The sequence below is a fragment of the Nyctereutes procyonoides genome, unplaced genomic scaffold, assembly GCF_905146905.1.
Source record: "Nyctereutes procyonoides isolate TBG_1078 unplaced genomic scaffold, NYPRO_anot_genome, whole genome shotgun sequence".
NCBI classification, from domain to species: domain Eukaryota; kingdom Metazoa; phylum Chordata; class Mammalia; order Carnivora; family Canidae; genus Nyctereutes; species Nyctereutes procyonoides.
Window position 1 is genome coordinate 66,576,516 of NW_026575146.1, and position 27,861 is coordinate 66,604,376.

At 42.8% G+C, this 27,861-nt stretch overlaps 1 protein-coding gene across 1 annotated transcript; it reads left to right on the forward strand.

Moving 5' to 3' along the window:
* The first annotated feature begins 1,851 nt into the window (after window positions 1-1,851).
* LOC129500886 (zinc finger protein 211-like) lies at window positions 1,852-27,861 on the forward strand. Its single transcript, XM_055311775.1, is given in 4 exon segments — window positions 1,852-14,984; window positions 17,902-18,028; window positions 23,092-25,241; window positions 25,243-27,861. Coding segments are annotated over 4 exon segments (2,406 nt in total). The 5' UTR covers window positions 1,852-14,951; the 3' UTR covers window positions 25,339-27,861.

Consider the following 27,861-nt stretch of genomic DNA (forward strand, 5'->3'; position numbering starts at 1 on the left):
TTCTGGAGACCCAGGATTGGGTCCCACATTGGGCTCCTTGCATGGAGCCTGCTTCTCCCTCTGCCTGTGTCTCTGCCTTTCTCTCTCTCTCTCTGTGTCTCTCAAGAATAAATAAATAAAATCTTTTAAAAATAATAATAATAATATCCAAAAATTTCCTGACCATACCAAGTCCCAGTTTGTTTTGCTGATGGTTTCCAACTGGCATAATGGTTAGATAGTCCAGCTTGACTGTATTACCAGAAATACATAAAAACTCCTACTGGGATCTTCTGACTCTCTGGAAGCCAGGGTTCATCACTCACATATTTGTGGCTTAATCTGGGAGTGAATCACACAAGAATGTGTGAATAAGAATCTGGGAAACTGCCTGGATATTTGAATCCAATATGGTCCTGCATTTTCTTTCTCTTGCTATGTTACATCCTTTGCTTTTAAGAAAACCTCACATGAATATGTTCTGTGGAGTCTTGCAAGTATTTTAATTACAGTACTTGTGAGACATTTGCAGTTGGTGATGAGGATGGGATATTTGATACAACCCTTGATTCTAGTTCAAATAATAATGCCTAAGAGGAGACTGCCTGACTGGCTCACTGGTAGAGCATGTGACTCTTGATCTCAGGGATCGTGAGTTCAAGCCCCCTTCCCCCCCATTGAGTGTGGAGCCTACTTTTTAAAAAATGATGTATTGCACAGGAAGAAAGATGACAGAGGCTGATACGGAAGGATTTTTGTCAAAAGGTTGGTTTCCAGACCATCCTTGGGTTCCATATGCAGAAATGCTGCACCCAGAAAGAGGAGGAAAAACGTTAAGTGACAACTGGAGTTTGTAGGTCCATGCTAAATAGATTGTAAATCAAATACAAACAGAGGATGTCAGCCAAGAGTGTGGTTCCTTGGCTGTACCCCCCCACCACCACTTATTCTAGTAAAAATAAAAGCATCAGAGAGGCAGCTAGAGGCTCTCAAAGCTGTAGATTACAACCTGTGGTTCAGTATGATACCATATCTTCTATCGCCATCCCTCTGAGCCAGCTGATGATTGCCACAATAAAAGGGGAGACATATGTGAGGCATGATGCTATGCATCTCTTTGTTCAACTCTCTTGGGGTTTAATGTTGGGAGAAAGATAAGGATTCTTCAGAAAAAAGGTAACTATTAATAAAAGACATGGAAGCAATCTCAGAATAACTGAATTAGATAAAGATGTTCAGGTGGTAAATTAAAAGTGACATCTTTTAAAAGGAGAAGGTAGGGATCCCTGGGTGGCTCAGCGGTTTGGCACCTGCCTTTGGCCCAGGACACGATCCTGGAGTCCTGGGATCGAGTCCTGCGTTGGGCTCCCAGCATGGAGCCTGCTTCTCCCTCCTCCTGTGTCTCTACCTCTCTCTCTCTCTCTCTCTCTCTCTATGTCTATCATAAATAAATAAATCTTTTAAATAAATATTAAAAAGAGAAGGTAGATGGAATAGTTTCTAAAATTTTAATGGATCACTGTAAGAAACTGGTAATCTGTTCAAAGTACTGGGACAAATTCTCCCAATTCATCTTAGTCATAATGAACTTTTAAAATGTTAAGACTAGAGGATCCCTGGGTGGCTCAGTGGTTTAGCACCTGCCTTCGGCCCAAGATGTGATCCTGGAGTCCCGGGATCAAGTCCTACATTGGGCTCCCTGCATGGAGCCTGCTTCTCCCACTGCCTGTGTCTCAGCCTCTCTCTCTCTCTCTCTCTCTCTCTCTCTCTCTCTATATATATATATATATATATATATATATATATATATATATATATAATGAATAAATAAAATCTTTAATAAAATAAAATATTAAGACTACAAAAAAGAGGCTTCTATAATCCTCTCAGAACCTATTCTGATTATAACCAGGCAAGGAAATGCAGAAGATTATGACTAAGAGATGGGAAGGTCAGGGTCTCATGACCTTGCAGAAGGGACCCCAAGTCTACTTTGAATCATATTGGTAACATGGCTTGAGGGCAGTAAAAAAAAATATACAATTACTAGACTTGATGATCTATGTATTGTTACAACTTAAAAGTCAAATGAAAATTGAGAGGGAAATATCATAGGAATGTTATTCTATAGGAGGCTTACAGGTGAGAGTAAAGTCCACAAAGGAATTTCTGGACAGAAACCATGTATGAGGGATGCCTGGGTGGCTCAGCGGTTGAGCATCTGTCTGCCTTTGGCTCGGGTTGTGATCCTGGAGTCCCTGGATGGAGTCCTGCATCAGGCTCCCTGCATGGAGCCTGCTTCTCCCTCTGCCTATGTCTCTGCCTCTCTCTCTCTATATTTCATGAATGAATAAATAAAATCTTAAAAAAAAAAGAAACCATGTATGATTATTGCCTCCCCCAACCATAGTGTGTTATTGGAATGGATATGATGTCATATAAATCTACCTAGTCCTTTTTCTTTTAAGTAAGCTCTATGCCCAATATGGGGCTTGAACTCAGGACCCCAAATTCAAGAGTCACATTCTCTACAGACTGAGCCAGCCAGGTTTCCCAAGTTAAGGACCTTCTATTTTTTTTTTAATCAAAATTTTTAGGGGGGATGCCTGGATGGCTCAGCAGTTGAGCCTTTGGCTCAGGGTGTGATCCCAGAGACCCAGGATCGAGTCTCACTTCTGGCTTCCTACATGGAGCCTGCTTCTCTCCCTCTGCCTGTGTCTCTGCCTCTCTCTGTGTCTCCCAAGAATAAATGAATAAAATCTTTAAAAAAAAATTTTTTTAGGGACACCTGGGTGGCTAAGCGGTTGAGTGCCTGCCTTAGATCCAGGGCATGATCCTTGGGTCCCAGGATCAAGTCCCATATCGGGCTCCCTGCATGGAGCTCACTTCTCCCTCTGCCTGTGTTGTCTCTGCCTCTCTCTCTCTCTCTGTCTCTCATGAGTGAATAAATAAAATCTTAATTTTTTTTTCTCCTCCCCATTCCCTTGGTGGAATTTACTAATCAGTGACTATAGGATGTCAATTAAAATTGATAGTGGGACATAATTCCCCTATCCCACAATTGGGTTATTATCAGTCTAGAAGTTTGTTTCCCAAGAGTGAGGCATCTCTTCAATATTTTAACGCTAATTACTCTTTATTTCATTTCATTTACTCATTTGCAAAATGAAAGCAGGTATTATTGACTTAATCCAGAATTGAATCATCATTTTGGAAATTTTGGGAGAAAAAAGTTCTTTTTCTCCCTACTGTGTAAAATGTGGCTTGTAAAACAATATTAGAAAAGATATAAAATTTTACGTTTGGCATTCTGGATAGTTTTCCCACACGTCTTTACCTTTGCAGGCCACACTAACAAATTCCAAATTATAAGTCATGCTTGAATATTATTTTTATGAAAGATGATGTCAATATTGGGTAAGGGGAAATGGACTTAAAATAATGTTTCAACCAAAGACTAAGTGTATATTTGAGAAATTCAGTGACATTTCCAAAGTTATGCATTTTTCTAATGTTTGTGAGAAAAACATTTCATAATTTATGATCTCTTTCCTCTAAGAATTTCTTGTTAGAAACACTGCTAAAAACATGCTAAGATTATTACCATCCATATTTTACATTCTATATAATATAGCTTTCATTTCATTTTCTATTAAATTTTTTTAGATTTATTTATTCATGAGAGACAGAGAGAGGCAGAGACATAGGCAGAGGGAGAAGCAGATTCCCTGCCAGGAGCCTGATGCGGGACTGGATCCCAGGACTCCAGGATCATGCCCTGAGCCAAAGGCAGACGCTCAACCACTGAGCCACCCAGGCATCCATTTTTTCCATTAATTTTTAATTTCAGTGAACGCAAATATTCAAAAACGGTTTTGTTCCATCTGGTTTGGTTCATGCTTAGTAATATTTTACTTATAAAACTTCGAAAACACGGGGGCCTGGGTGGCTCAGTTGGTTGGGCATCTGCTTTGGGCTCAGGTTATGATCCGAGAGCCCTGGTATAGAGCCCCTGATCAGCGGTGAGCCTGCTTCTCCCTCTCCTTCCCACTTGTGCTCTCTTTCACTACCTCTCTCAAATAAATTTAAAAATAAATAAAATATTTAAAACTTTGAAAACACTGCAATATTTTTATCTTAAAGAGATTTTTTTTAAAGATTTTATTTATTTATTCATGAGAGAGACAGAGACACAGGCAGAGGGAGAGGCAGGCTCCATGCAAGGAGCCCAATGCGGGACTTGATCCCAGGTCTCCAGGATCACGCCCTGGGCGGAAGGCAGGCACTAAACCGCTGAGCCACCCAGGGATCCCTCTTAAAGAGATTTATTAAAGAGAGAGCGAGTGGGAAGGGAGGGACAGAGTGAGAGGGAAAAAGAGAATCCCAAGGAGACTCTGCTGAGCCCAGAGCCCAATATAGAACTCGATCCCACGACCTCCAGATCATGACCTGAGCCTAAAACCAGAGTTGAACTCTCAAATGACTGAGCCACCCAGATACCCAAGTTGTTTCCTGCTGTTCATCCAGTACCCCGGAAGGCTGGTATTCATCATTCATTTAGACAATATGAGGAATAATATTTTTTGAATATTGAAAAACAATTAAAAATACAGAAAATAAGACTTTACATAATACCATTAAATGAAAGGCTAAGTAAATACTTAAACTTCCTGTCTTAGAAAAAGTATTGTGGTAAAGAGAACTTTCAAAATTAGTGATGGAAGGATACATTTTTGAAAGGTTCTGGAAGAGATATAAAAATATATTAATATTATTAAAGTGGGAAGAATAACAAGGACTGTGAATACATCACACAGACAGCATTTACTTATGTGGATATTTTACAGCAAATCTCAAATATACAATTTTATTCAATTAGGGTTTTGTTTTTGTTTTTTGAGAGAGAGACAGAGCATGGGGTCACACAAGTGGAGGGATTGGGGCAAAGGGAGAGGAAGAATCTTAAACAGACTCCATGCTCTATGCAGAGACTGCTGTGGGGATAAATCTCACAACACTGGGATCACGACTTCAGCTGAAATCAAAAGTCAGATGCTTAACTGACTGAGCTACCCAGGCGCCCCAGATATGTATTTTTTTTTAGAGGTAAAAAGTTTATTTCATAAAACAAGTATTTTTATTGTACCAAGAATAATATAAAATTATTATCAAGTGTCTACATTATTTTTTGCCTCCACACAGGTATTGCTCAGTGTTTTTAAGAATGAAGAAAATTAAAAAAAAAAAAAAGAAAATTTGGGGATCCCTGGGTGGCTCAGCGGTTTATCACCTGCCTTCGGCCCAGGATGTGATCCTGGAGTCCCAGATCCAGTCTCGGATCGCGCTTCCTGCATGGAACCTGCTTCTCCCTCTGCCTGTGTCTCTGCCTCTCTGTCTGTGCTTCTCATGAATAAATAAATAAAATCTTAAAAAAAAATAATGAAGAAAATTTTGGGTCCCTGGATGGCTAAATCGGTTAAGCAACTCCCTTCGCCTCAGGTCATAATCCCGGAGTCCTGGGATTGAGCCCAGTGTTGGGTTCCTTGTTCAGTGGGGAGTTTGCCTCTCCATTTCCCTCTGCCCCTCACCTCACCCAGGCTTGGTCTCTCACTCTCTCTCTCTCAAATAAATAAAAATCTTTTTTTAAAAAAAGAATGAGGAAAATTTCACTTTGGAAGCAAAATGATTAGTGACTCTAATAGTCAACTGCTCAGATTAATTCTACATCCTTTCAGACTTCACTGCTAAAATTTCTCTAAAGTATTAATTTTTTCATCATCAATTGATGTTTCCCCAGAGCTTTATCTGCCATCACCTTTGAATCACTACATAGTCACTGATTTTTGCCTAATTTTTAAAAAAGATTTTATTTATTTATTCATGAGAGACACACAGAGAGAGGCAAAGACATAGAGGGAGATCACGCTCCCTGCAGGGAGCTCCATGCGGGACTCAATCCCAGGACCCCAGGATCACGCCCTGACTCCAAGGCAGACGCTCTACCACTGAGCTACCCAGACGTCCCCTTTTTTCCTAGTTTTTATTTAAATTCCAATTTGTTGGGACGCCTGGGTGGCTCAGTGGTTGAGCGTCTGCCTTCCGCGGCTCAAGGCATTATCCTGGTTTGGGATGAGTCCCGCATGGGGCTCCGGCTTCTCTCTCTACCTGTGTCTCTTCCTTTTTCTCTGTCTCTCATAAATAAATAAATAAATAAATAAATAAATAAATAAATAAATAAATAAATAAATAAATAAATTTAAAAAAACAGATTTTAAAAGATTTTATTTATTTATTCATGAAAGACACAGAGAGAGGCAGAGACATAAGCAGGCTCCATGCAGGAAGCCCAATGCGGACCCATTCCCGGGTCTCCAGGACCACGCCCTGGGCTGAAGGCAGACATCCAACCGCTGAGCCACCCAGGCGCCCCAACAAATGTTTTTTTTTAAAAAGAATCTGTATTCTGGTTTGCCTCTTTTCCCCCTACTATGTTCATGTGTTTTCTTTCTCTTTCTTTCTTTCTTTCTTTCTTTCTTTCTTTCTTTCTTTCTTTCTTTCTTTCTTTCTTTCTCTTTCTCTTTCTCTTTCTCTTTCTTCTTTCTCTTTTTTTTATTCATGAGAGACACACACAGAGAGAGGTAGAGACACAGGCAGAGGGAGAAGCAGGCTCTCCACAGGGAGCCCTATGTGGGACTCAATCCCAGGACCCCTGGATCCTGCCCCAAGCTGAAGGCAGACGCTCAACCACTAAGCCACCCAGGTATCCCTTGTGTTTGGTTTCTTAAGTTCCACGTGAGTGAAATCATATGGTACATGTCTTTCTCTGAGTATTTCACTTAGAATAATACTTTCTAGTTCCACCCACATCTTTGCAAATGGGAATATGTCATTCTTTTTTATGGATGATTAATATTCTATTGTATATGTAAATACACATTTTTTTAAGATTTATTTATTTATTCATGAGAGACACGGAGAGAGAGGCAGAGAGAGAAGCAGGCTCCTCACAGGGACTTGATCCCGGATCCCAGGATCATACCCTGAGCTGAAGGCAGATGCTCAGCCACTGAGCCACCCAGGCATCCCTACCCCACATGGACTTCTGAGCTCTTTCTATAATTAGGGTGTTGTTGATAATGCTGCTATAAATATTGAGGTGCATGTATCTCTTCAAATCAGCATCTTTGTGTCCTTTGGGTAAATACCAAGAAGTGCAATTGCTGGATCATAGGATAGTTCTATTTTTAACTTTTTGAGGAATCTCCATACAGTATTCCAGAATGGCTGCACCAGTTTGCATTCCTATCAACAGTGTAAGAGGGTTCCCCACTCTCTGCATCCCGACCAACACCTGTTGTTGCCTGTGCTATTAATTTTCGCCATTCTGACTAGTGTGAGGTGAAATGTCATAGTAGTTTTGATTTGTATTTCTCTGATGATGAAAGATGTTGAGCATCTTTTCATGTGTCTGTTAGGCATCTGCATGTCTTTTTTGGAAAAATGCCTATTTATGTGTTCCACCCATTTCTTTTTGGGTGTTAAGTTTATAAATTCTGTATATATTTTGTTTTTTTTTTTTAAGACTTTATTTATTTATTCATGAGAGACACGGGGAGAGGGAGAAGCCGTCTCCGTGCAGGGAGTCCAATATGGGATTCGATCCTGGGACTCCAGAATCACACCCTGGGCAGATGGCAGGTGCTAAACCGCTGAGCCACCCAGGGATTCCCCCCTAAATTCTGTATATATTTTGGATACAAACCCTTTATCAAGTATGTCATTTGCAGGAGCTTCTGAGTGGCTCAATTAGTTGAGCATCTGACTCTTGGTTTCAGTTCAGGTCACCATCTCAGGGTCATGACATCAAGCTCTGTGTCAGACCCTGGACTCTGCTTGGAGTCCGCTTGAGATTCTCTCCCTCTCCCTCTGCCCCTCTCACTCTCTCTGTCTCTCAAGTAAAAAAAAAAAAAAAAAAGGTATGTCATTTGCAAATATCTTCTCCCAAGAAGAATTTGTTGACTATTTCTTTCACTACGTAGAAGTTTTTTATCTTGACAAAATTCTGATACTTCATTTTTGCTTTTGTTTCCCTTGCTTCAGGAGACATATCTAGTGAGAAGTTGCTTCACCTCACATCAAACAGGTTACTGCCTCTGTTCTCCTCTAGGGTTTTGATGGTTTCTTATCTCACATTTAGGTATTTCATCCATTTTTTAATTTATTTTTTGTGTATGATGTAAGAAAGCAGTCTAGTTTCATTCTTTCACATGTTGCCGTCCAGTTTTCCCAATACCATTTTTCTTAAAAAATAATTTATTTATTCATGAAAGAAACAGACAGGCAGAGAGACAGGCAGAGGGAGAAGCAGGCTGCTTGTGGGGAACCTGAGGCCGGACTCGATCCCAGGACCCCAGAATCATGACCTGAGCCAAAGGCAGATGCTCAACCACTAAGCCACCCAGGCGTCCCCAATACCATTTCTTGAAGGGATTGTCTTTTTTTTTTCCCATTAAATATTCTTTCCTAAAAAAAAAAAAAAAATTATTTCCTGCTTTGTGGAAGATTAGTTGACCATATAGATGTGGGCTCATTTCTGGGTTTTCTATTCTGTTCCATTGATCTATGTGTCTGTTTTTGTGCCATTACCATATTGTTTGTTAATCACTACAGCTTTGTAATAGAACTTGAATTCCAGAATTGTGATGCCTCCATCTTTGCTTTTCTTTTTCAAGATTACTTTGGCTCTTTGGGGAATTTTGTGGTTCCCTATAAAATTTAGGATGGTTTGTTCTAGCTCTGTGAATAATGCTGGTGGTGTTTTGATAGGGCTTGCATTAAATGTATAGAATGTTTTGGGTAATATAGATATTTTAACAATGTTTGTTCTTCTAATCCATGAACATGGAATGTTTTTCCATTTCTTTGTGTTATCTTCAATTTTTTTAATCAATGCTTTATGGTTTTCAGAGTACAGATCTTTTACCTTTTTGGTTAGGTTTATTCCTAGGTATCTTATGGTCATTTGTGCAATTGTAAATGGCATCAATTTTTTTTCTCTTTCTGCTTCTTCATGATTGGTGGATAAAAATGCAATAGATTTCTGTATGTTGATTTTTTATCCTGTGACTTTACTGAATTCATGTATTAGTTCTAGGAATTTTTTGGTGGAGTCTTTTGGGTTTTCTATACAGAATATCATGTCATCTGCAAATAGTGACTGTGTGACTTCTTCCTTGCCAGTTGTGGATGGCTTTCATTTTCATTTGTTGTCTGATTGCTGAGGCTAGGACTTCCAGGACTGTGTTAAATAACAGTGGTATGAGTGACCTTCCCTGTCTTGTTCCTGACTATTGAGGAAGAGCTCTCAGTTTTTCCCCAATGAGGATGATATTAGCTGTGGGTCTTTCATATATGGCCTTTATGATGTTGAGGTACGTTCCCTCTATCTCCACTTTGAGGTGTTTTTTTTTTTTAAGATTTTATTTATTCATGAGAGAGAGAGAGGCAGACACAGGCAGAGGGAGAAGCAGACTCCGTGCAGGGGGCCTGATGTGGGACTCGATCCCAGGACCCCGGGATCACGCCCTGAGCCAAAGGCAGATGCTCAACAACTGAGCCACCCAGGTGCCCCGAGTGTTTTTTTTTTTAAATCATGAATAGATGTTGTACTTTGTCAAATGCTTTTTCTGCATCTATTGAGAGGATCATATGGTTCTCATCCTTTCTTTTACAAATGTGGTGCATCACATTGGTTGATTTGCAAATTTTGAATCACCCTTGAAGTCTAGGATAAATCCCAATTGATCACGGTAAGTAATTCTTTTAATGTACTGTTTGCTTAGCTAGTATTTTATTGAAATTTTTTATATTCATGTGCACCAGGGATATTGGCCTGTAGTTGTCTTTTTTAGAGAAGTCTTTGTCTGGATTTGGAATCAGGGTAATTCTGGCCTCATAGAATGATTTTGGAAGTTTTCCTTCCATTTCTATTTTGTAGAACTCCTCTGTGAAGCCATCTGTCCCTAGACTTTTGCTTGTTGGGAGATTTTTGATTACTGATTCAATTTCCTGGCTGGTTATTGGTCAGTTCAAGTTTTTTATTTCTTCCTGTTTCAGTTTTGGTAGTTTATGTATCTGTAGGAATTTATCCATTTTTTTCCACATTGTCCAATGTGTTGTCATATAGATTTTCATAATATTCTGTTATACTTGTTTGTATTTCTGTGATGCTGGTTGTTATTTCTCCTCTTTCACTTGTGATTTTACTTACCTGGGTCCTTTCCCTTTTCTTTTTGAACAGTCTGGCTAGCAGTTTATCAATTTTATTAATTTTTTCAAAGAACCAGATCCTCATTTCAAGAACCTATTCTAATGTTCTTTTAGTTTCTATATCATTTATTTCTGTTCTAATCTTTATTATTTCCCTCCTTCTCCTGGCTCAGGGCTTCATTTGTTGTTCTTTTCCTAGCTCCCTTAGGTGTATGATTAGATTGTGTACTGAGATTTTTTTTAAGATTTTATTTATTATTCATGAGAGACACAGAGAGAGGCAGAGACATAGGCAGAAGGAGAAGCAAGCTCCATGCAAGAAGCCCGATGTGGGACTTGATCCTGGAACTCCGGATCACACCCTGAGCGGAAAGCAGACGCTCAACCACTGAGCCACCCAGGCGTCCCTGTGTACTGAGATTTTTCTTGCTTAACTGACTGCGCCACCCAGGTGACCCCCAGAGCAAAGGTTTCTAATGTACATTTCCTGAGTGTCTCTGCAGTGAGTGGAGGAGGCTAAAGAATTAAAGGGCTAGGATTCCAGGATCTCCACTGCTGAGAATGCCACACACTGAAGCCACCTAGCCACCTACTTCTTTGGCTTGAAACCGTAACTCAAGAAGGAGGCCATTAGATGCAGGAAGTTCCAATGCTCTAGACACCTACATAAGCAAACTGAAACTTCAAGTAAATTATTGTAAATGCCTTAAGGGTAAGAGATCAAAACCTAAGAACACCCAATCACAAACAAGCAACTAGGCTTTCCTAAATGAGGTGATTCCTTAAGTTATAGCCAATCTTATAACTTCTTTGCTTTGTTTCCCCTTTTTGTCTACAATAGACTTATCTCTAGTTTGGTTTGATGCTGCCCAATTGCATTTGCTGTATACTCAAACATGCTGTTTGAAATATTATTTTACCTCACTTTATCTTTTAACAGAGCTAATTTATGTTTTTAAAGATTTTATTTATTTATTTGATAGAGAGAGCACAAGCAGAAGTAGGAGAGGGAGAAACTGGCTCTCTGCTGAGCAGGGAACCTGGTGCAGAACTTGATCCCAGGACCCTGGGATCACTACCTGAGCCGAAGGCAGATGCTTAACTGACTGAGCCACCCAGGGACCCCTAACAGAGTTAACTTAAAAAAACAAAACAAAACAAAGCACAAGGTTCACCCTTGCTCAGTAGTGCTTTTATTTCTTAAAAAAGATTTTTATTTACTTGTTTATTTTTTAAAGACTTATTTGAGAGAGTTTAGTTTAAAGTTTATTTGAGAGAGATGGCCATAGATAGAGCACTAGCAGAGGGGGAAGGGCAAAGGGAGAGGAAAAAGCAGACTCTTTGCCCAGCAGGGAGCCTGATGTGAGGCCCCATCCCCGACCCTGGATCATGACCTGAGCCAATTGGCAGAAACTTAACCAACGGGGCTACCTTGGTGCCCTAAAAGATTTTATTTTTAAGTAATCTCTATACCCAATGTGGGTTCTGAACTTAAAACCCTGAGATCAAGTTGGTCTATCAACTGAGCCAGGCAGCGCCCCTCAGTGCTGCTCTTATTAAGGAAAGCTTTCTCACTGCCCAGTGTAGTATTCCATCCAATCCCCTTGTATGACAAAATCATGACCTCTCCTTGTTTCCATTGCACCTGCCACATTCTAACATGCAACATAATTTAGTAGTTCTGCTTTCAGGTTTCCTCTATTTTCCTTGAACCTAAGAAATGCCACATGAATGCAGGACTGCTTGTCTTATGCCTGCATTTTTCCCATACACCTACCAAAAGTTCCTGAAAACCCAGTATGTGTTCAATTCACATTTGGTAGAACAGTGAATAAATACGACATTTCAACTTCTCCCTTATTTTAACTACCCCAGGTACTGTAAATTTCCTCTTTAAGTCTCTATCCAAAGTGGTGTGAAAATTAGTAAAGGAAACCACTAGTAGTAGTGGAGTACCTTTCCATTAGTAAAGGAAAGGTAATGTGGAGTCAGGAGATCCTAAAAGAGGTTGCTGGTGGGACATATATAATCACGAGGAAAAAATACAATTTTAATCTTGACAAGGGAGGATGCTTTGTGGTACGAATTTAATATCCTGCTTTTAACAAAAAAGATGCTCTGTCCTTAAATCAGCAATGATGTACTAACCATGACATGCAGTAAATGAAACACTGCCACACTCTCAAAATTTTGTTCTTCAATGACTTTTATTGAAAGACACCCTCTCAAATCTCCTAAGACCTAATAAAAGCTGGCTTTACCTTTGTCTCTTTAGATTTGCTTGTGATTTACCATAGTGTGGTTATCTAGGTTGAAATTCCTCTGTTATTCTTGAATAAGCTTAATTTACTAGCAAATTAACTGCTATTATTTTTAAGATTGACAGTAGTATTTCTCAGTGTTTTCAGGAATAAAAAAAATCACGTTTTTGAGATAAAAGCCTCAGAATAACCAAACACATTAGTCCAGCACAGTTTGATTCTCTCTCTTCTCAGACTCTTAGAGCCTTCTTCTAAAAGTTCTGAGGTTGTCACTCTTTTTTAACCTTTACTGATGTGTGGGGAGATGGAACATGGGTTTTCTAAGAGCTATTCTTCCACTAAATAGCTGAAATGGGTATTTCACCACTGTTTTTCCGATATAATTTCAAATACTGAAGCAACAGTACTGCTAGGGCCTGAAGAAAGAAGAATCATTCCCAGCAAGGAGATGAGATCACTGGGTTAAGATAACCCTTTATTTCAGGGCTCAGATTGTCTCTGCACACATGCGCCAAATGAAAATGACAATATCTGTTCTGTACCCAAAACAGCATCAGTTAAGCTCCTTTGTGTTTGAGATGATGTCAGATTCGTAAAAGATATTGAGGATACCTGAGAATATAGAGTAAGAAATATATGGGTAGGGGCTTGTGGGTGGCTTGGCTGATTGGGTATCGGCCTTTGGCTCAGGTCATGATCTCAGGGTCCTGGGACCCAGTCCCTCATCAGGCTCTCTGCTTAGCAAAAAGCCTTCTCCCTCTCCCTCTGCTGGTGTTCTTTCTCTCTTTCTCTCAAATACATAAATAAAATTTTTTTAAAAAGAAATATATGGATACAAGTGTTCCTCAATAGATGGGACACAATCACTATACAGGCAAGAGAGGACTAGTGTGGAGCCAGAAGCCGAACCTGTCACTGACCACTTCATTCAGGGTGGCCTAACATTCCTGCTCTTCTTCAATATCAGAGAAATATATGGGGTGTGAAAAAGGAAACCACAGGCCCCAAATGGAGTCACTTCTGCTAGGCCATGCCACCAAACCAGCAAGTAATTCCAAAGCTCAATGCATTTTCAAACTCCCTCAGAAATTTAGTTCCAAGCTCAGTAAGGGATTTTCTGGTCAGTACCAAAAAGGTACTCTGCCACATATATAGGCCATCTCAATTCCCCAAAGAAATATGAGGGACTCTCCTAATAAGACTCTTTTGTCCCCACAATAAGGTGATCTTACCTGACATAATCCTTTGTTCTGTTTATGACATTTAGGTCCTATCTTTAAAAACCTTCCCTTTCTGTAGCGCTTTGGAGCTGCCCTCTACTTGCTAGATGAGATGCTGCCCAAGTCACAAATCACTGACTAAAGCCTATAGACCTTAACAATGTCTTAGACTTAATTTTAAACGGACTTTTGTGGAACGCCTGGGTGGCTAGGCAGTTGAGCATCTGCTTTGGCTCAGGGCATGATCCCGGAGCCCAGGATCTAGTCCTATATCCGGTTTATGTCTGGGGCCTGCTTCTCCCTCTCCTATGTCTCTGCCTCTCTCTCTGTGTGTCTCGCATGAATAAATAAAATATTTTTAAAAAACAAAAACAGGGAATTTTGTATTCGTCCTAACCAATTCCAAAACTGACTAACGTTTCGGGATACATGCATTGATGAGCAACATCTTTCAACTATGTACATTCATTATATATCTGGAGTGCTGTACGAAATGACATGTAATTTACCTAAGTAAAAGGATTTGAGAGCACCTAAAATAATAGTGTCTTGGAAGCTGACTGGACTTCCTGGAGTCTAAAATTATGACCTTTCTCCGCCTTTATTTATTTTTAAAGTTTTTATTTACTTATTATTGAGAAACACGGGGGGGCTGGGGCGCAGAGACACAGGCAGACGAAGAAGCAGGCTCCCTGCAGGGAGGCTGACCTGGGACGAAGAAGCAGGCTCCCTGCAGGGAGGCTGACCTGGGACTCGACCCCGGTTCTCCAGGATCAGGCCCTGGGCTAGAAAGAGGGACTAAACCGCCGAGCCACCCAGGCCGCCCCTTTATCCGCCCTTAACAGGAAGTGATGACAGTGCCTCTGGGTAGGAGCAGCACTTTCCAAAGGCCCCAGGATGCCACGTGACCTCCGCTCCAGTATTCCTGGGTGGAGGACGCCCTACTGGAGGCTGCCCTACCTCTGGAAACCACACTACCGGGAAGAGCCTGGGCACGGCGCAGCGAGGAGCCAATGAGGGAACACAATGCCGCGTTTCTAGGCGGGCGCCATCCTAGGGGGCGGGACTTCCGGCCTCATCTCACTGTAAATACTTTTCCTCTGGTTGGGTCTGTTTATCCCCCAAGGGGTCGGGCACAGAGTCGGGGTGACTAGTCGTGAAGACGCAGAGGGACCCACTGTCCTCGCCAGGCACACGGAGGCCCGGGCCCACTCCGAGTCCGATGGCTGCGACCGCGCCCAGGACCCCGGCGCAGGTAAACGCTCGTCCCCCGGACCCTCCCCGCTCTCCCCGCACCCAGACCCCTAAGGCCCGAGCGCGGGGCGCCTGCTCGTGGCCCTGCGGCCCCGGCCACGCCCCGGCGTTCCGGACAGGGAGGCGCCGGTGTGCGGGGTCCCCGCGGGTGAGCGCCTGCGGGCTGTATTGCTGCCGCGGGCAGCAGGGGAGGGGCGGGCAGGGGCTGACTGCGGGGGTGGGGGTTGGCTTCGTGAGCAGCAGTGAACTGCACGTGTCCATTCTTTCTGTCAAAGCAGGTGCCGCGCGGCCAGTGAGGCCTGCGCCCTCGCTGCCTGACGGGGCCGTCTGTCTTGGCGGTGCTGAGAGGGGGGCGACCCGGGTGTACATAGGCTTTATCTGGCCGCAGAAGGGCACGCCCCGCGGGGGTAAGCGAGGAGGAGGGAATCGCAGGAGTCGGTGGATTGTTGATGGACTCCGTGGCCACCGTGGACGTGGTCAACCGGTTGACTCTGGTCTATGTTTTGAGAAGGGCCGAGGCCGATTGTGGGTGTTGCAGGTGAGAAAAGGAAGGGAGGAGTCAGGGCAAACCCCAGGGCCTTCGTTACGTGAACCTTAAAAAGTGCCAGTTCCCCGTAAAAATGGCTTGATGTAGGAGCGACAGAGAACTGCGGTTTGGAATAAAGCAGCTGAGTCAAAATAGCAGGCCAGTGTGGAGAACAGGAGAGAGGTAGTCTATTTTAAGGGGAAAGGGGGGAAGTTGGGGAGGCTGTTGTAAACTACAAGTCCACTGGAGTAAGTTGGGAGTTGCGGCTTCTCATTGGCTGAGCTGTTGGGTGCGGTGATCAGGAAAGCCTGTCTTTTTGGGGCCTGAGGTAGTGAAGTCGTGTCCCATATAAGGTCAATCCCATCGCTTTCTGTTGGGCCTGCAGTTGATCACATTGGTAGTGCCTGAGAGCTCCCCGAAGTGCAACCTCCCGACTCCAGTTTGTTTGTTTGTTTGTTTGTTTATTTAAAATTTATGATAGTCATACAGAGAGAGAGAGAGAGAGGCAGAGACATAGGCAGAGGGAGAGAGAGAAGCAGGCTCCATGCACCGGGAGCCCGACGTGGGATTCGATCCCGGGTCTCCAGGATCGCGCCCTGGGCCAAAGGCAGGCGCTAAACCGCTGCGCCACCCAGGGATCCCCTGACTCCAGTTTAGTGAAGTTTCCCGTTATGAATAGCAGCGGAAGGGATTGAAGCTCCCGTGAACCTGATGGAAGTTGGCAGTATGTTGATTATCCTTTGGGGTGTCCTAACTTGTCTTGACATGGTTAAGCATCTTAGACGTCTTAGGGAAGTGTGAGTGATGGTGTGGAGTGGGCAGCTGGACAGGACATTTTGGGAAACTGGGGGAAAGTTGCAGATTGGAGGCTTCCCAAAGTGATGGCTGTTGTGCGGAGCAGGGGGAGAATTGGGTCCCATTTAGGAAGGGCATGCAGGGACGCCTGGGTGGCTCAGCGGTTTAGCGCCTGCCTTCGGCCCAGGGTGTCATCCTGGAGTCCCGGGATGGAGTCCCACTTCAGGCTCCCTGCGTGGAGCCTGCTTCTCCCTCTGCCTATGCCTATGCCTCTGCCTCTGTCTCTGTCTCTTTGTCTCTCATGAATAAATAAATAAAATCTTAAAAAAAAAAAAGGAAGGGAATGCAGAGAATATTAGCAGTGCTATTAGTAGGTCACCGGGTACTACTAAACTGTGCTGAAGAGTGGTTCTGTTGTTCAGCGTGAGTTTTTATAGTTGCTGGGCATTGCGAACACAGGTGAAGGTAGAGAGAATGATCTGGCAGTCAGATAGGCAAGCCTTCCACAGGGTGATGGATGGAACAAGAGATAGCAGAGGACAACTGGGAGTTTTGGGGTTTTTTTTGTTTTTGTTTTTGTCTGTCTGTTTTAAGGCGGCTCCATGCCCTTGTGGAGCCCAAAATGAGACTTGACCTCTGGACTCTGAGATCAAGAGTCAAATGCTGAACCTACGAGTGTTTGGGAAACAGGGGCTACTATCTTACCAGTTTTGTAGGGCTTCAGCAGAATTTTGGGATCAGCTTTTACCATATTTGGGGTCTTTCAAAGTCTTGCTGCTGGATAAGGTCTGGGCAGATGTGATCATTGCTGCTTCACTGTGCCTGGCAGGGAGACCTTTAGTGCTGGGGTCTTCACAACGGTTCAGTGGACAGTGGTGGGTTCTGATGGTTGAGGGACAGCATGGGCAGCACAGAAGTAGAAGAGGGTCTGTGAGTATCCTAAGTTGACATGTGCTTGTGAGTGCCTGTCATTGAAGGGAGGATTACAGGCAGGTTGAGGAGGGCTTCTCAGCAGCATCTGAGGCTTTCCCTCAGTTGGGATCCATGAGAGTCCTGGGGTGGTAGTGGAGCCATCAAACATCCTTTGGATGACCTGTGACGAGTACAAGAGTGAGTGGTGGGAGAATCGTGTGGTGTGGGGGCAGGAAGGCGTGGGCGTTCATCTGTGGGGTCTGAAGACAGGAGAGAGGTACAGTCTACAGAATCATGTGCACATGGAGAGGAGGTGTGAGCCAAGGACCTCAGGGTCCTGATATTGAGGACTCTCTGGTAAAGCAGGGCCCATACCTGGCTGTCTCGGGGCATAATCTGGGAGCCTTCATTTGGAATATCGTGACAGGGAGATGGGACCTTGCAGGCCACACCCAGAGCTTAGATTGCACCTACATGTCCTGTGTCTGTTACTACTGAGGACTGAACAGTGATTGACGGGAAGGCGAGAGGAGTGCAGCATTAGTGGCACCAGGACCTGGCATTTATCTTACAGTGGGGAGCTGAGGTGGCAGGGGAGACTGGGGTGCTTTGGGGGGGGGGTTGGATTGTGGGTTCTCAGAGAGAGAGAGAATGTTCATGGTTCCATCTGTCGCTGTCCTGACAGGGTGGCGTGACCTTTGAGGACATTGCCGTGTACTTCTCCTGGAAGGAGTGGAGACTTCTGGATGAGGCTCAGAGACGGCTGTACCACCATGTGATGCTGGAGAACTTTACACTTATATCCTCACTGGGTAAGACCTTCACCGTCCTCATTCACCTGGATTAGTAGACTCTGTATTCCACATCCCCCTCCTCCCTTTTCCAGGGGATGGTTTGTCCTTCTCATGTGTGGCCTGTGGGCACCGCTTGCTTCCCCAGCTTTCTGGGTAGTTGCTTTTGTGGCTAGCTCTGAGTTGTTGGTGTGCCCTTTCCTCTGCCCTGCAGTCCCCGTACCCTGTGTACTGAACCCTGAGGGTGACATTGGAGGTCAGTAGTCCTGCAGTGAGGCTGATGGATTGCACCTGGCTTGCCCTCTGCCCGGCTGGGTACATGTGTTCAGATCCGTGCCATTTCTGTGGCCCGCCTTTTGATACCTTGTGACATTTCCTTGTGCCTGCCTATGCCTGAAACTGCAGGCATTGGCATGTTTACTTCTTAAGTGGACCATGGGCTACTTCTCAAGAGTGTCATCTGTGGTTCTTTCTGTAGTGTTTACATCTCTTCTTTCATCTGGTCGCCTTCCTTCAATTTTTGAGAAATGATTGGCAAATAAAATTATATTATTGAAATTATATTATATAATGATTTGGGATGCCTGGGTGTCTCAGCAGTTGGGCGTCTGCCGGGTGTGATCTCCATTCAGGGATCATGTCCCGCACTGGGCTCTCTGTGGGGAGCCTGTTTCTCCCTCTGCCTGTGTCTCTGCCTCTCTCTGTGTCGCTTATGAATAAATAAATAAAATCTTTAAAAGTAAATAAGGTGTATTATATGATGATTTATTATAGAATATGAAACTATTACCTAAATTAAGGCAATCAACACACCGATCACTTGATATAACTTTTTTCGGCAGCCCGGGTGGTTCAGTGGTTTAGTGCTGCCTTCAGCCAAAGGCGTGATTCTGGAGACCTGGGATCAAGTCCAATGTCAGGCTCTCTGCATTGGTCCTGCTTCTCCCATGCCTGTGTCTCTGTCTCTGTGTGTGTTTATGTCTCTCATGAATAAATAAATAAATCTTAAAAAAAATTTACCTTTTTGTTAGTATTGTTGAGAAAGCTTAATATCTACTCACTTACCAAATTTCAGGTGTACAATACGGTATTAACAACTGTATTCAAGGCAGCCCGGGTGGCTCAGCGATTTAGCGCAGCCTTCAGCCTAGGGCGTGATCCTGGAGACCTGGGATGAGTCCCACAGTTGGGCTCTCCGCAGGGGGCCTGCTTCTTCCTCTGCCTGTGTCTCTGTGCCTCTCTCTCTCTCATGAATAAATAAATAAAATCTTAAACAGACAAAGAAAAGAACTGTATTCAAACTGCTGTACATTTGGTCCTTAGAACTTACTCATGTTTTAAGTGAAAGTGTGTATCCCTGACCACCATCTCCCCATTTCCACCAGTCCTAGCTTCTGGCATCCTGTTTTCTTTTTTTGTGAGTTTGGGTATGTTTGTTTTTTCAAGAATATCCTTATATGTAATACTGTGCAATACTTGTCTTTTACTGTGTGGTTTATTTGACTTAGCATAGTATTTTTCAGGTTCATCCATGTTATGGCAAGTGGAAATTTTGCTTTCTTTTTTATGACTGAATATTCCTGTGTATGTGTGTATACTAAATGTTCTTTGTCACTTTAAACACACAGGCACAGTTAATGATATTTCCACATATTGGTTATTGTGAATAATACTGCAGTGGGTATGTGTGTGAAGATACTCTGTGGAGATACTGATTTTCTTTGGCATACATACCTAGAAATGACAATGGTGGACCATGTGGTAGTTTTTTTGCTTTTGTTTTTTTTTTGTTGTTGTTTATTTTTTTTTTATTTTTTTATTTATGATAATAACAGAGAGAGAGAGAGAGAGAGGGAGAAGCAGAGAGAGAAACAGGCTCCACGCACTGGGAGCCCGACGTGGGATTCGATCCCGGGTCTCCAGGATCGCGCCCTGGGCCAAAGGCAGGCGCCAAACCGCTGCGCCACCCAGGGATCCCCTGTTGTTTATTTTTTAATTTAAACTTAGTTAACATGTAGTGTAGTAACAGTTTTTGGAGTAGAATTCCATGATTTGTCACTTACATGCAATTCCCAGTGCTCATCACAAGTGCCCTCTTTAATATTCATCACTTATCTGGCCCATCCCCACCACATCCCTCCATCAACTCTTAGTTGTTCTGTATCCTTTTTCTTTTTCTTTTCTTTTCTTTTTTTTTTTTTTAAGATTTATTTATTCATGAGAGACACAGAGAGAGGGGGTGTGGGCAGAGACACAGGTAGAGGGGAGTAGCAGGCTCCCCAAAGGGAGCCCAATGCAGGACTCAATCCTGGATCCCAGGATCAGGCTGTGAGCCAAAGGCAGACGCTCAACCACTCAACCACCCAGGCGTCCCTTTTTTTTTCTTTCTCCTTTTTCTACTCCCCCTTCTCATTTGTTCATTTGTTTTCTTAAATTGCAGATATGAGTGAGATCATATGATATTGTCTTTCTTTGATTGACTTACTTCACTTAGCCTAATAACCTCTAGTTTCATCCATGTCATTACAAATGGCAAGATTTCATTCTTTTTGAAGGCTGAGTAATACTCCATTGTATAAATATACCACATCTTCTTTATCCATTCATTAGTCAGTGGACATATGGTTCTCTTCTTGTCGATAATGCTGGGGTGTATATACGCCTTCTTATCTGTGTTTTTGTATCCTTTGGATAAATATAGTTGTTGGTTTGTAGGGTAGTTCTGTTGTTAACTTTTTGAGCAACCTCCATAATGTTCTCCAGAGTGGCTGTACCAGTTTGCATTTCTCATTAACAGTCCAAAAGTGTTCCCCTTTTTCCACATCCTCACCAACACTTGTTTCCTGTGTTGTTAATTTTAACCATTCTCACAGGTGTGAGATGATACCTCATCATGGTTTTGATTTGTAGTTCCCTGATAGGAATAGTGTTAAGCATCTTTTCATACATCCGTTAGCCATCTATCTGGATGTCTTCTTTGGAAAAAGGTCTATTCGTGTCTTCTGCCCATTTCTTAACTGGATTATTTGTTTTGTGATGTTGAGTTTGGTAAGTTCTTTATAGATTTTGTAGTAAGCCTTTATCGTATATGTTGTTGGCAAATATCTTCATCCATTCTGTAGGCTGCCTTTTAGTTTTGTTGATTGTTTCCTTTGCTATGCAGAACCTTTTATCTGGATGAAGTCTCAATAGTTCATTTTTGCTTTTGCTTCCCTCATTTCTGGCAACGTGTCTGATAAGTTGCTATGGCTGAGGTCAAAGAGGTTTCTGTCTATGTTCTCTAGGATTTTGATGGTTTCTTGTTTCACATTTAGATCTTTCATCTGTTTTTTAATTTTTTTTCATGTATGGTATAAAATAATGGTCCAGTTTCATTCTTTTCCATGTTGCTATCCAGTTTTCCCAGCACCATTTGTTGAAGAAACTGTCTTTTTTTTCCTTTGAATAATATTTCCTTCTTTGTGGAAGATAGTTGACCATAGAGTTGAGGGTCCATTTCTGGGCTCTCTTTTCTGTTCCATTGATCTATCTATCTGTTTTTGTGCCAGTACCATACTATGTTAATCACTACAGCTTTGTAATAAAACTTGAAATCCGGAATTGTGATGCTTCCAGTTTTTTCTTTTTTCTTTTTTTTTTTTTAAGATTTTATTTATTTATTTATGAGAGACACAGAGAAAAAGCAGAGACACAGGCAGAGGGAGAAGCCAACTTCCTGCAGGCACCCCAATGTGGGGCTCAATCCCAGACCTGGGATCCGGGATCATGCCCTGAGCTGAAGGCAAACGCTCACTCATCCTCTGAGCCACCCACGCACCCCTCCAGTTTTGTTTTTCTTTTCGGAATTGCTTTGGCTATTCAGGGAATTTTGTGGTTCCATACAAATTTTTAGGATTGTTTGTTCTCGCTGTGTGACATATGCTGGTGGTATTTTGATAAGGATTGCATTAATTTTAATTTTTTAAAAGATTTTATTTTTTTTATTTATTAGAGAGAGAGAGAGAGAGAGAGGCAGAGACACAGGCAGAGGGAGAGGCAGGCTTCATGCCAGGAGGCCGATATGGGACTCGATCCCAGGACTCCAGGATCAGGCCCTGGGCCAAAGGCAGGCGCCAAACCACTGAGCCACCCAGGGATCCCTCCTACAGTATTTTTCTTTTCTGTTTTCTTTTTTCTTTTCAGTAGGCTCCACACTCAGCATGGAGCCAAACACAGAGCTTAAACTCATGACCCTGAGATCAAGACCTGAGCTGCAATCAAAGATCAGATGCCCAACTGACTGAGTCACCCAGGGGCCCCGTCCTACAGTATTTCTATCTTCCTGGTACCATGTAGTTCCTTAGCTAGGGCTTCCAGGGAAGAGTCCTTCATGTATCAGAGTATGCTGCAGACATGACCAGGTGGGCTCATAGAGGACCTGTTTCTGGCGAATCACAGCTGGGAAAGCTGGTGATATTAGGCCTCTGTTCATATCATACTGGGTACCTTTGTTCAACCAGAGTTTGCTGTAGTTGGCAATGGCCACACCCATTTCTGGCTTTCTTTCTTCTCTGTTGGCAGTTTGTGGACTTCTGGGTTCTGTTTCTTTGGTGATGCCTTGACTTCCAGCGCAGGGGTAATCGGTGCTCCTCGGGCCTCCACATCTCACCCCTTTCTCTCACTGCTCTTTCTGTGTAGTCCAACATTCACACTTGCCCAGTTTGCCATGAGATGTTAACAAATCCCTGAACTGACCTTGAACAGTAGCAAATTTCTTGTGATTGGATTTTCCAAAGCCTTCTACTCAGCCAAATATCTGCAGCAAAAATGGGCCTACACGAAGCTGTGGGCAGAGAACAAGTTGTAGACCCTGGCTCTCTTCCTGGTGTCATACCTTAGTTTTGTATTCTTCTAGTGAGCTCTCCATGATACTTTGATCTTAAGGGCCCAGTAACACACAGCAGTCACTCCTTCAACTGAATTCCATCTCCAGTGTCTAGAAAACCATGCCATACGTTTATGCTAAGGTAAGACTGGCATGTATGTGATTGGCTTACCCATCACTATAGTCAACACATACTTCACCAGTATTTCTTTGTGTTCAGGTTGCTGCTGTGGAGCAGAGGCTGCGGAGGCACCCACTGAACAGAGTGCTTCTGGAGGTGTGTCACAGACCAGGACGCCCAGGATAGCTCTGACTTCCCGGATGACCCACCCCTGTGAGATGTGTAGTCTTGTCTTGAGAGACATTTTCCACTTGGCTGAGGAGCAAGGAAAAGAAAACAGCCAGAAACTGTTAAGGTGTGGGGCATGTGGGAAACGATTTTATTTTAGTATACGGTTTAAACAGCAGCAGGAGCAGCACGGGGCTGAAAAACCATTCAGAAACCGTGTAGACAGGGTCTCTGTTGTGAAGAGCTGGGGACTCCACAATTCTGGAAAGCCCTTTACCTGTGGGGAAGTTCAGAAAGATTTTCTGTCTGGTTCGGGGCATCTGCAGCAAGAGGCCACTGAGAGTAGGGAGAAGCCAAACACAATCATCCAGTGCAGAGCAACTTTACAAAGCAGAAAAAGTCATTATCCTTGGGGAGAATGCAAGAATGCCTTTGGTCCCCAACATTCACATATTCAGGACCAGGGTGTTCACCTTGGAAGACAGTGCTTTATGTGCAGTGACTGTGGGAAGTCTTTTAGCACTCATACTGCTCTCCATTATCACCAGAGAGTTCACACTGGAGAGAGGCCTTATGAGTGCAGTGAGTGTGGCAAGTCCTTTACCCGAAGACATAGCCTCAATGTGCACCTAAAGGTTCACTCAGGTGAAAGGCCTTATAAGTGTAATGAATGTGGGAAATCTTTTATTTGTAGGTATGAACTCCAGTATCATCATAGAAGTCATTCTGGAGAAAAACCTTATGAGTGTAGTGAATGTGGAAAATCTTTTACCTCTAGCTCTGCCCTCAGTTATCATCAGAGATCTCACAGAGGAGAAAGACCTTATGAGTGCAATGAATGTGGGAAATCTTTTACTTCTGGGTCTTCCCTCAGGTACCATCAGAGAGGTCACACGGGAGAAAGGCCTTATGAGTGCAGTGAATGTGGGAAATCCTTTAGACAAAAATATTCCCTCTCAATACACCAGAAAATTCATAGTAGAGGAAGCCCTTATAAATGCAACAAATGTGGGAAATCTTTTTCTTGTAGTTCCAGTTTCCATTATCATCAGAGAATTCACACAGGAGAAAGGCCTTATGAGTGCAGTGAGTGTGGAAAATCTTTTATCAGTAGCACTGCCCTCCATTATCATCAGAGAATTCACACTGGAGAAAGGCCTCATGAGTGCAGTGACTGTGGGAAATCTTTCAGCACTCATAGTGCTCTTCGATATCATCACAGAGTTCACACTGGAGAGAGGCCTCATGAGTGCAGTGAATGTGGCAAGTCCTTTACCCGAAGAAATAGCCTCAATATGCACCTCAAAGTTCATTCAAGTGAAAGGTTTTATGAGTGTAATGAATGTGGGAAATCTTTTATTTGTAGGTATGAACTCCAGTATCATAACAGAGTTCATTCTGGAGAAAAACCTTTTGAGTGCAATGAATGTGGAAAATCTTTTACCTCTAGCTCTGCCCTCACTTATCATCAGAGATCTCACAGAGGAGAAAGGCCTTATGAGTGTAGTGAATGTGGGAAATCTTTTACTTCTGGGTCTTCCCTCAGGTACCATCAGAGAGGTCACACAGGAGAAAGGCCTTATCAGTGCAGTGAATGTGGGAAATCCTTTAGGCAAAAACATTCCCTCTCAATACATCAGAGAATTCATAATGGTGGAAGCCCTTACCAATGCGACAAATGTGGGAAATCTTTTACTTTTAGTTCCAGTTTCCATTATCATCAGAGAATTCACACAGGAGAAAGGCCTTATGAATGCAATGAGTGTGGAAAATCTTTTATCAGTAGCACTGCCCTCCATTATCATCACAGAGTTCATACTGGAGAAAGGCCTCATGAGTGCAGTGAATGTGGGAAGTCCTTTATCCAAACATCTTCCCTCTCAGTACACCAGAGACTTCATAAGAGAGAAAGGCCTTACGAATGCAGTGAATGTGGTAAATCCTTTACCTATAGTTCCAGTTTCCATTATCATCAAAAAGTTCACACTGGAGAAAGGCCACATGAGTGCAGTGAATGTGGGAAGTCCTTTATCACTCGTACTGCTCTCTGTTACCATCACAGGGTTCACACTGGAGAACGGCCTTATGAGTGCAGTGAATGTGGGAAATCGTTTAGGGGAAAATCTAACCTCTCTCAACATTGGAAAGTTCACACTAGAGAAAGGCATAATTGTATAATGAATATGCAATTTCCTTATTCAGTGTAATGACACTGGTGAAACTCTCTGAGGAGGCATTTGCCTGATTTGAATCTTTTACAGTTGGAGATTCCTTACAATTTCAGTTATGTTGGAATATATGTGGCTAAGTTGCATTTTCTAACTTGTCCAGAGATCCCTCTAAATTTATGTAACTGACAGTTCAGTGACTATTTCACCTCTGCCAGCTGGTAGGTCCACACAGTGCACATCTGTCCTCACCCCAGTGTACTCCTTGTACTCAGGCTGACCTCTGTTCTCATGAATTGCAGCAGATTAGCAGTAACCTGAGGCCTTAGGGGTCAGCTTTCCTTCTTCCTTGAATACCTTCAAGGCATGGACCTAAATCAGTGATGATCCAGAGAATATCATGAGTTTGGCTGGCAGTTTACAGAGAATGACTACGTTTTTGAGAGATACCTTGGTCTTATGTGATGCTTGTGATGAGTTTCTCCAGCTTCCAGGTCACAGAACGGAGAACTATCTGCTGCACGTTGATTTGGCCGACATGGTAATCAAGGCCTTACTGTTTAAGTCCTTTTTGATTTTGAATTTCTACTTACTGTACAGGCTAATTTATAAAGAGACGTGGGCTCATCAGTCATCAGAGGCTCACCTTTTTAGGAATCTCCAATTATCTGTGCCTGTGGAGGGAGAGGAGGAAGGCAGAAAACAGCTTGCCAGGTTTTTGTTTTGTTTTGGTTTGGTTTGGTTTTTTTTTTTTTTTTTTTAAGTAAACTTTGTGTCCAACTTGGGACTCAAACTCAAAACCTCATGAATCACAGGCTCAGGCAGCCTGGGTGGCTCAGCGGTTTAGCACTTGCCTTTGGCCCAGGGCATGATCCTGGAGTCCTGGGATCGAGTCCCACGTTGGGCTCCCTGCATGGAGCCTGCTTCTCCCTCTGCCTTGTGTCTCTGCCTCTTTCTCTCTGGATCTCTCGTGAATAAATAAATAAAATATTAAAAAAAAAAGAAAAAGAATCACAGGCTCTACTGACTGAGCCAGCCAGATGTTTCAGTAAGCAGCCTGCCAGTTTTGACTAAATTTGCATTGCTGCCCCACAGCCTCCTATGCAGGGCTTTCTGGTTTTCTTTTGAGGCCTGGATGCCATGTGATTTTAGGATCCTCAGTGATGACCCCAAGGAGGGGGCAAGTGTGAGATCCTCAGATGCTTCTGCAAGCAGCATGAATTTTTCCCCATACTCAAAAGAGATCTCACAGGGGATGTCAGCACCATTGAGGTGGTATCTTCCCATGTCTACAAACAGCTATGTGCTCTGATGTCCACAGTTCACTAGGCTAGGGTCTCTGGTTCTAAGACCACAGGGGGCAGGGGGAAACTGTAACTGGTACAGAAACACTGGCTTAATAGGAAATGGAGGAGACTGCAGCCAACTGGATGCAGTGTGCCTCTTCTAAAAGTGCATCCGAACACGTTTCTGTGGCAGTGACTCTGCAGGATTAGTGTGTGCACAAATCTTAGGAGGTATAGGTGTGCGTTTCTTATGTAGCTGAAGTCATTGTCAGATAAAATAATTGAAAGCTAGACTTTACAAATGGCAAAAATAATAATAATAATAATAATAATAATAATAATAATAATTGAAAGCTATTGATTCCTTTACCCCCCTCATTGTTTACCACTTCAAAGCCATTACTGCACAGAGAGGAAAACAAGATATTAAAGGAGGTGGAGGGGGCGCCTGGGTGACTCAGTGGTTGAGCGCCGGCCTTCGGCCCAGGATATGATCCTGGAGACCCAGGATCGAGTCCCACATGCAGGGAGCCCGTTTTCCCCTTTGCCTCTCACTCTCTGTGTGTCTCATGAATAAATAAATAAAATCTTAAAAAATAAATAAATAAAAATAAAAGGGGTGGAGGAATCTGTAGTTTTTTGATGTGGCTCTTAAGACCCAGGCACTGTTCCTGTTGGCTCTGGTGGAAATGTCCTTCACTGCTCCCGGTATTTGCAGACACCGAGGTAAGACTGACCCCTAGAGGACATGGGAACAGGTGGGACTGTCAGTATAGGGTTGCCAAACATATTTTTGAGCCGATTTTTAAAACTATAAAGGTTTAATTTACAGATGTTAATAAACTGCGTGTTTATAAATGTACAATTTGATAAGTTTTGACAAGCATATGAATCTCTGAAAACCATCATAACCTTGATAATGACTATATATGTCATGGTATATTTACCTCCTGCCCTATTACAGACTCTCCTTACGCTACCCACCTCTTGGTAACCATTGTACTTTGTTTTGCAATGGAAGCCATCACATTTTTTATTTATATGTTTGGAATCAAACTGTTTACTCTTTTTTTCCTGATTTCCTTTGTGTTTTATAATTACTTTGACTTTCATCAATGATATTATGAGTAGCTCACTTTTCTAACATTCTTATGTTTGGGTATGCTACTGTTACTTTATTCATCCTTTTTATGGGCTTTTAGGTTATTTCTAGATTTGCCTATTGAAAATAAAGCACTCAACAAACA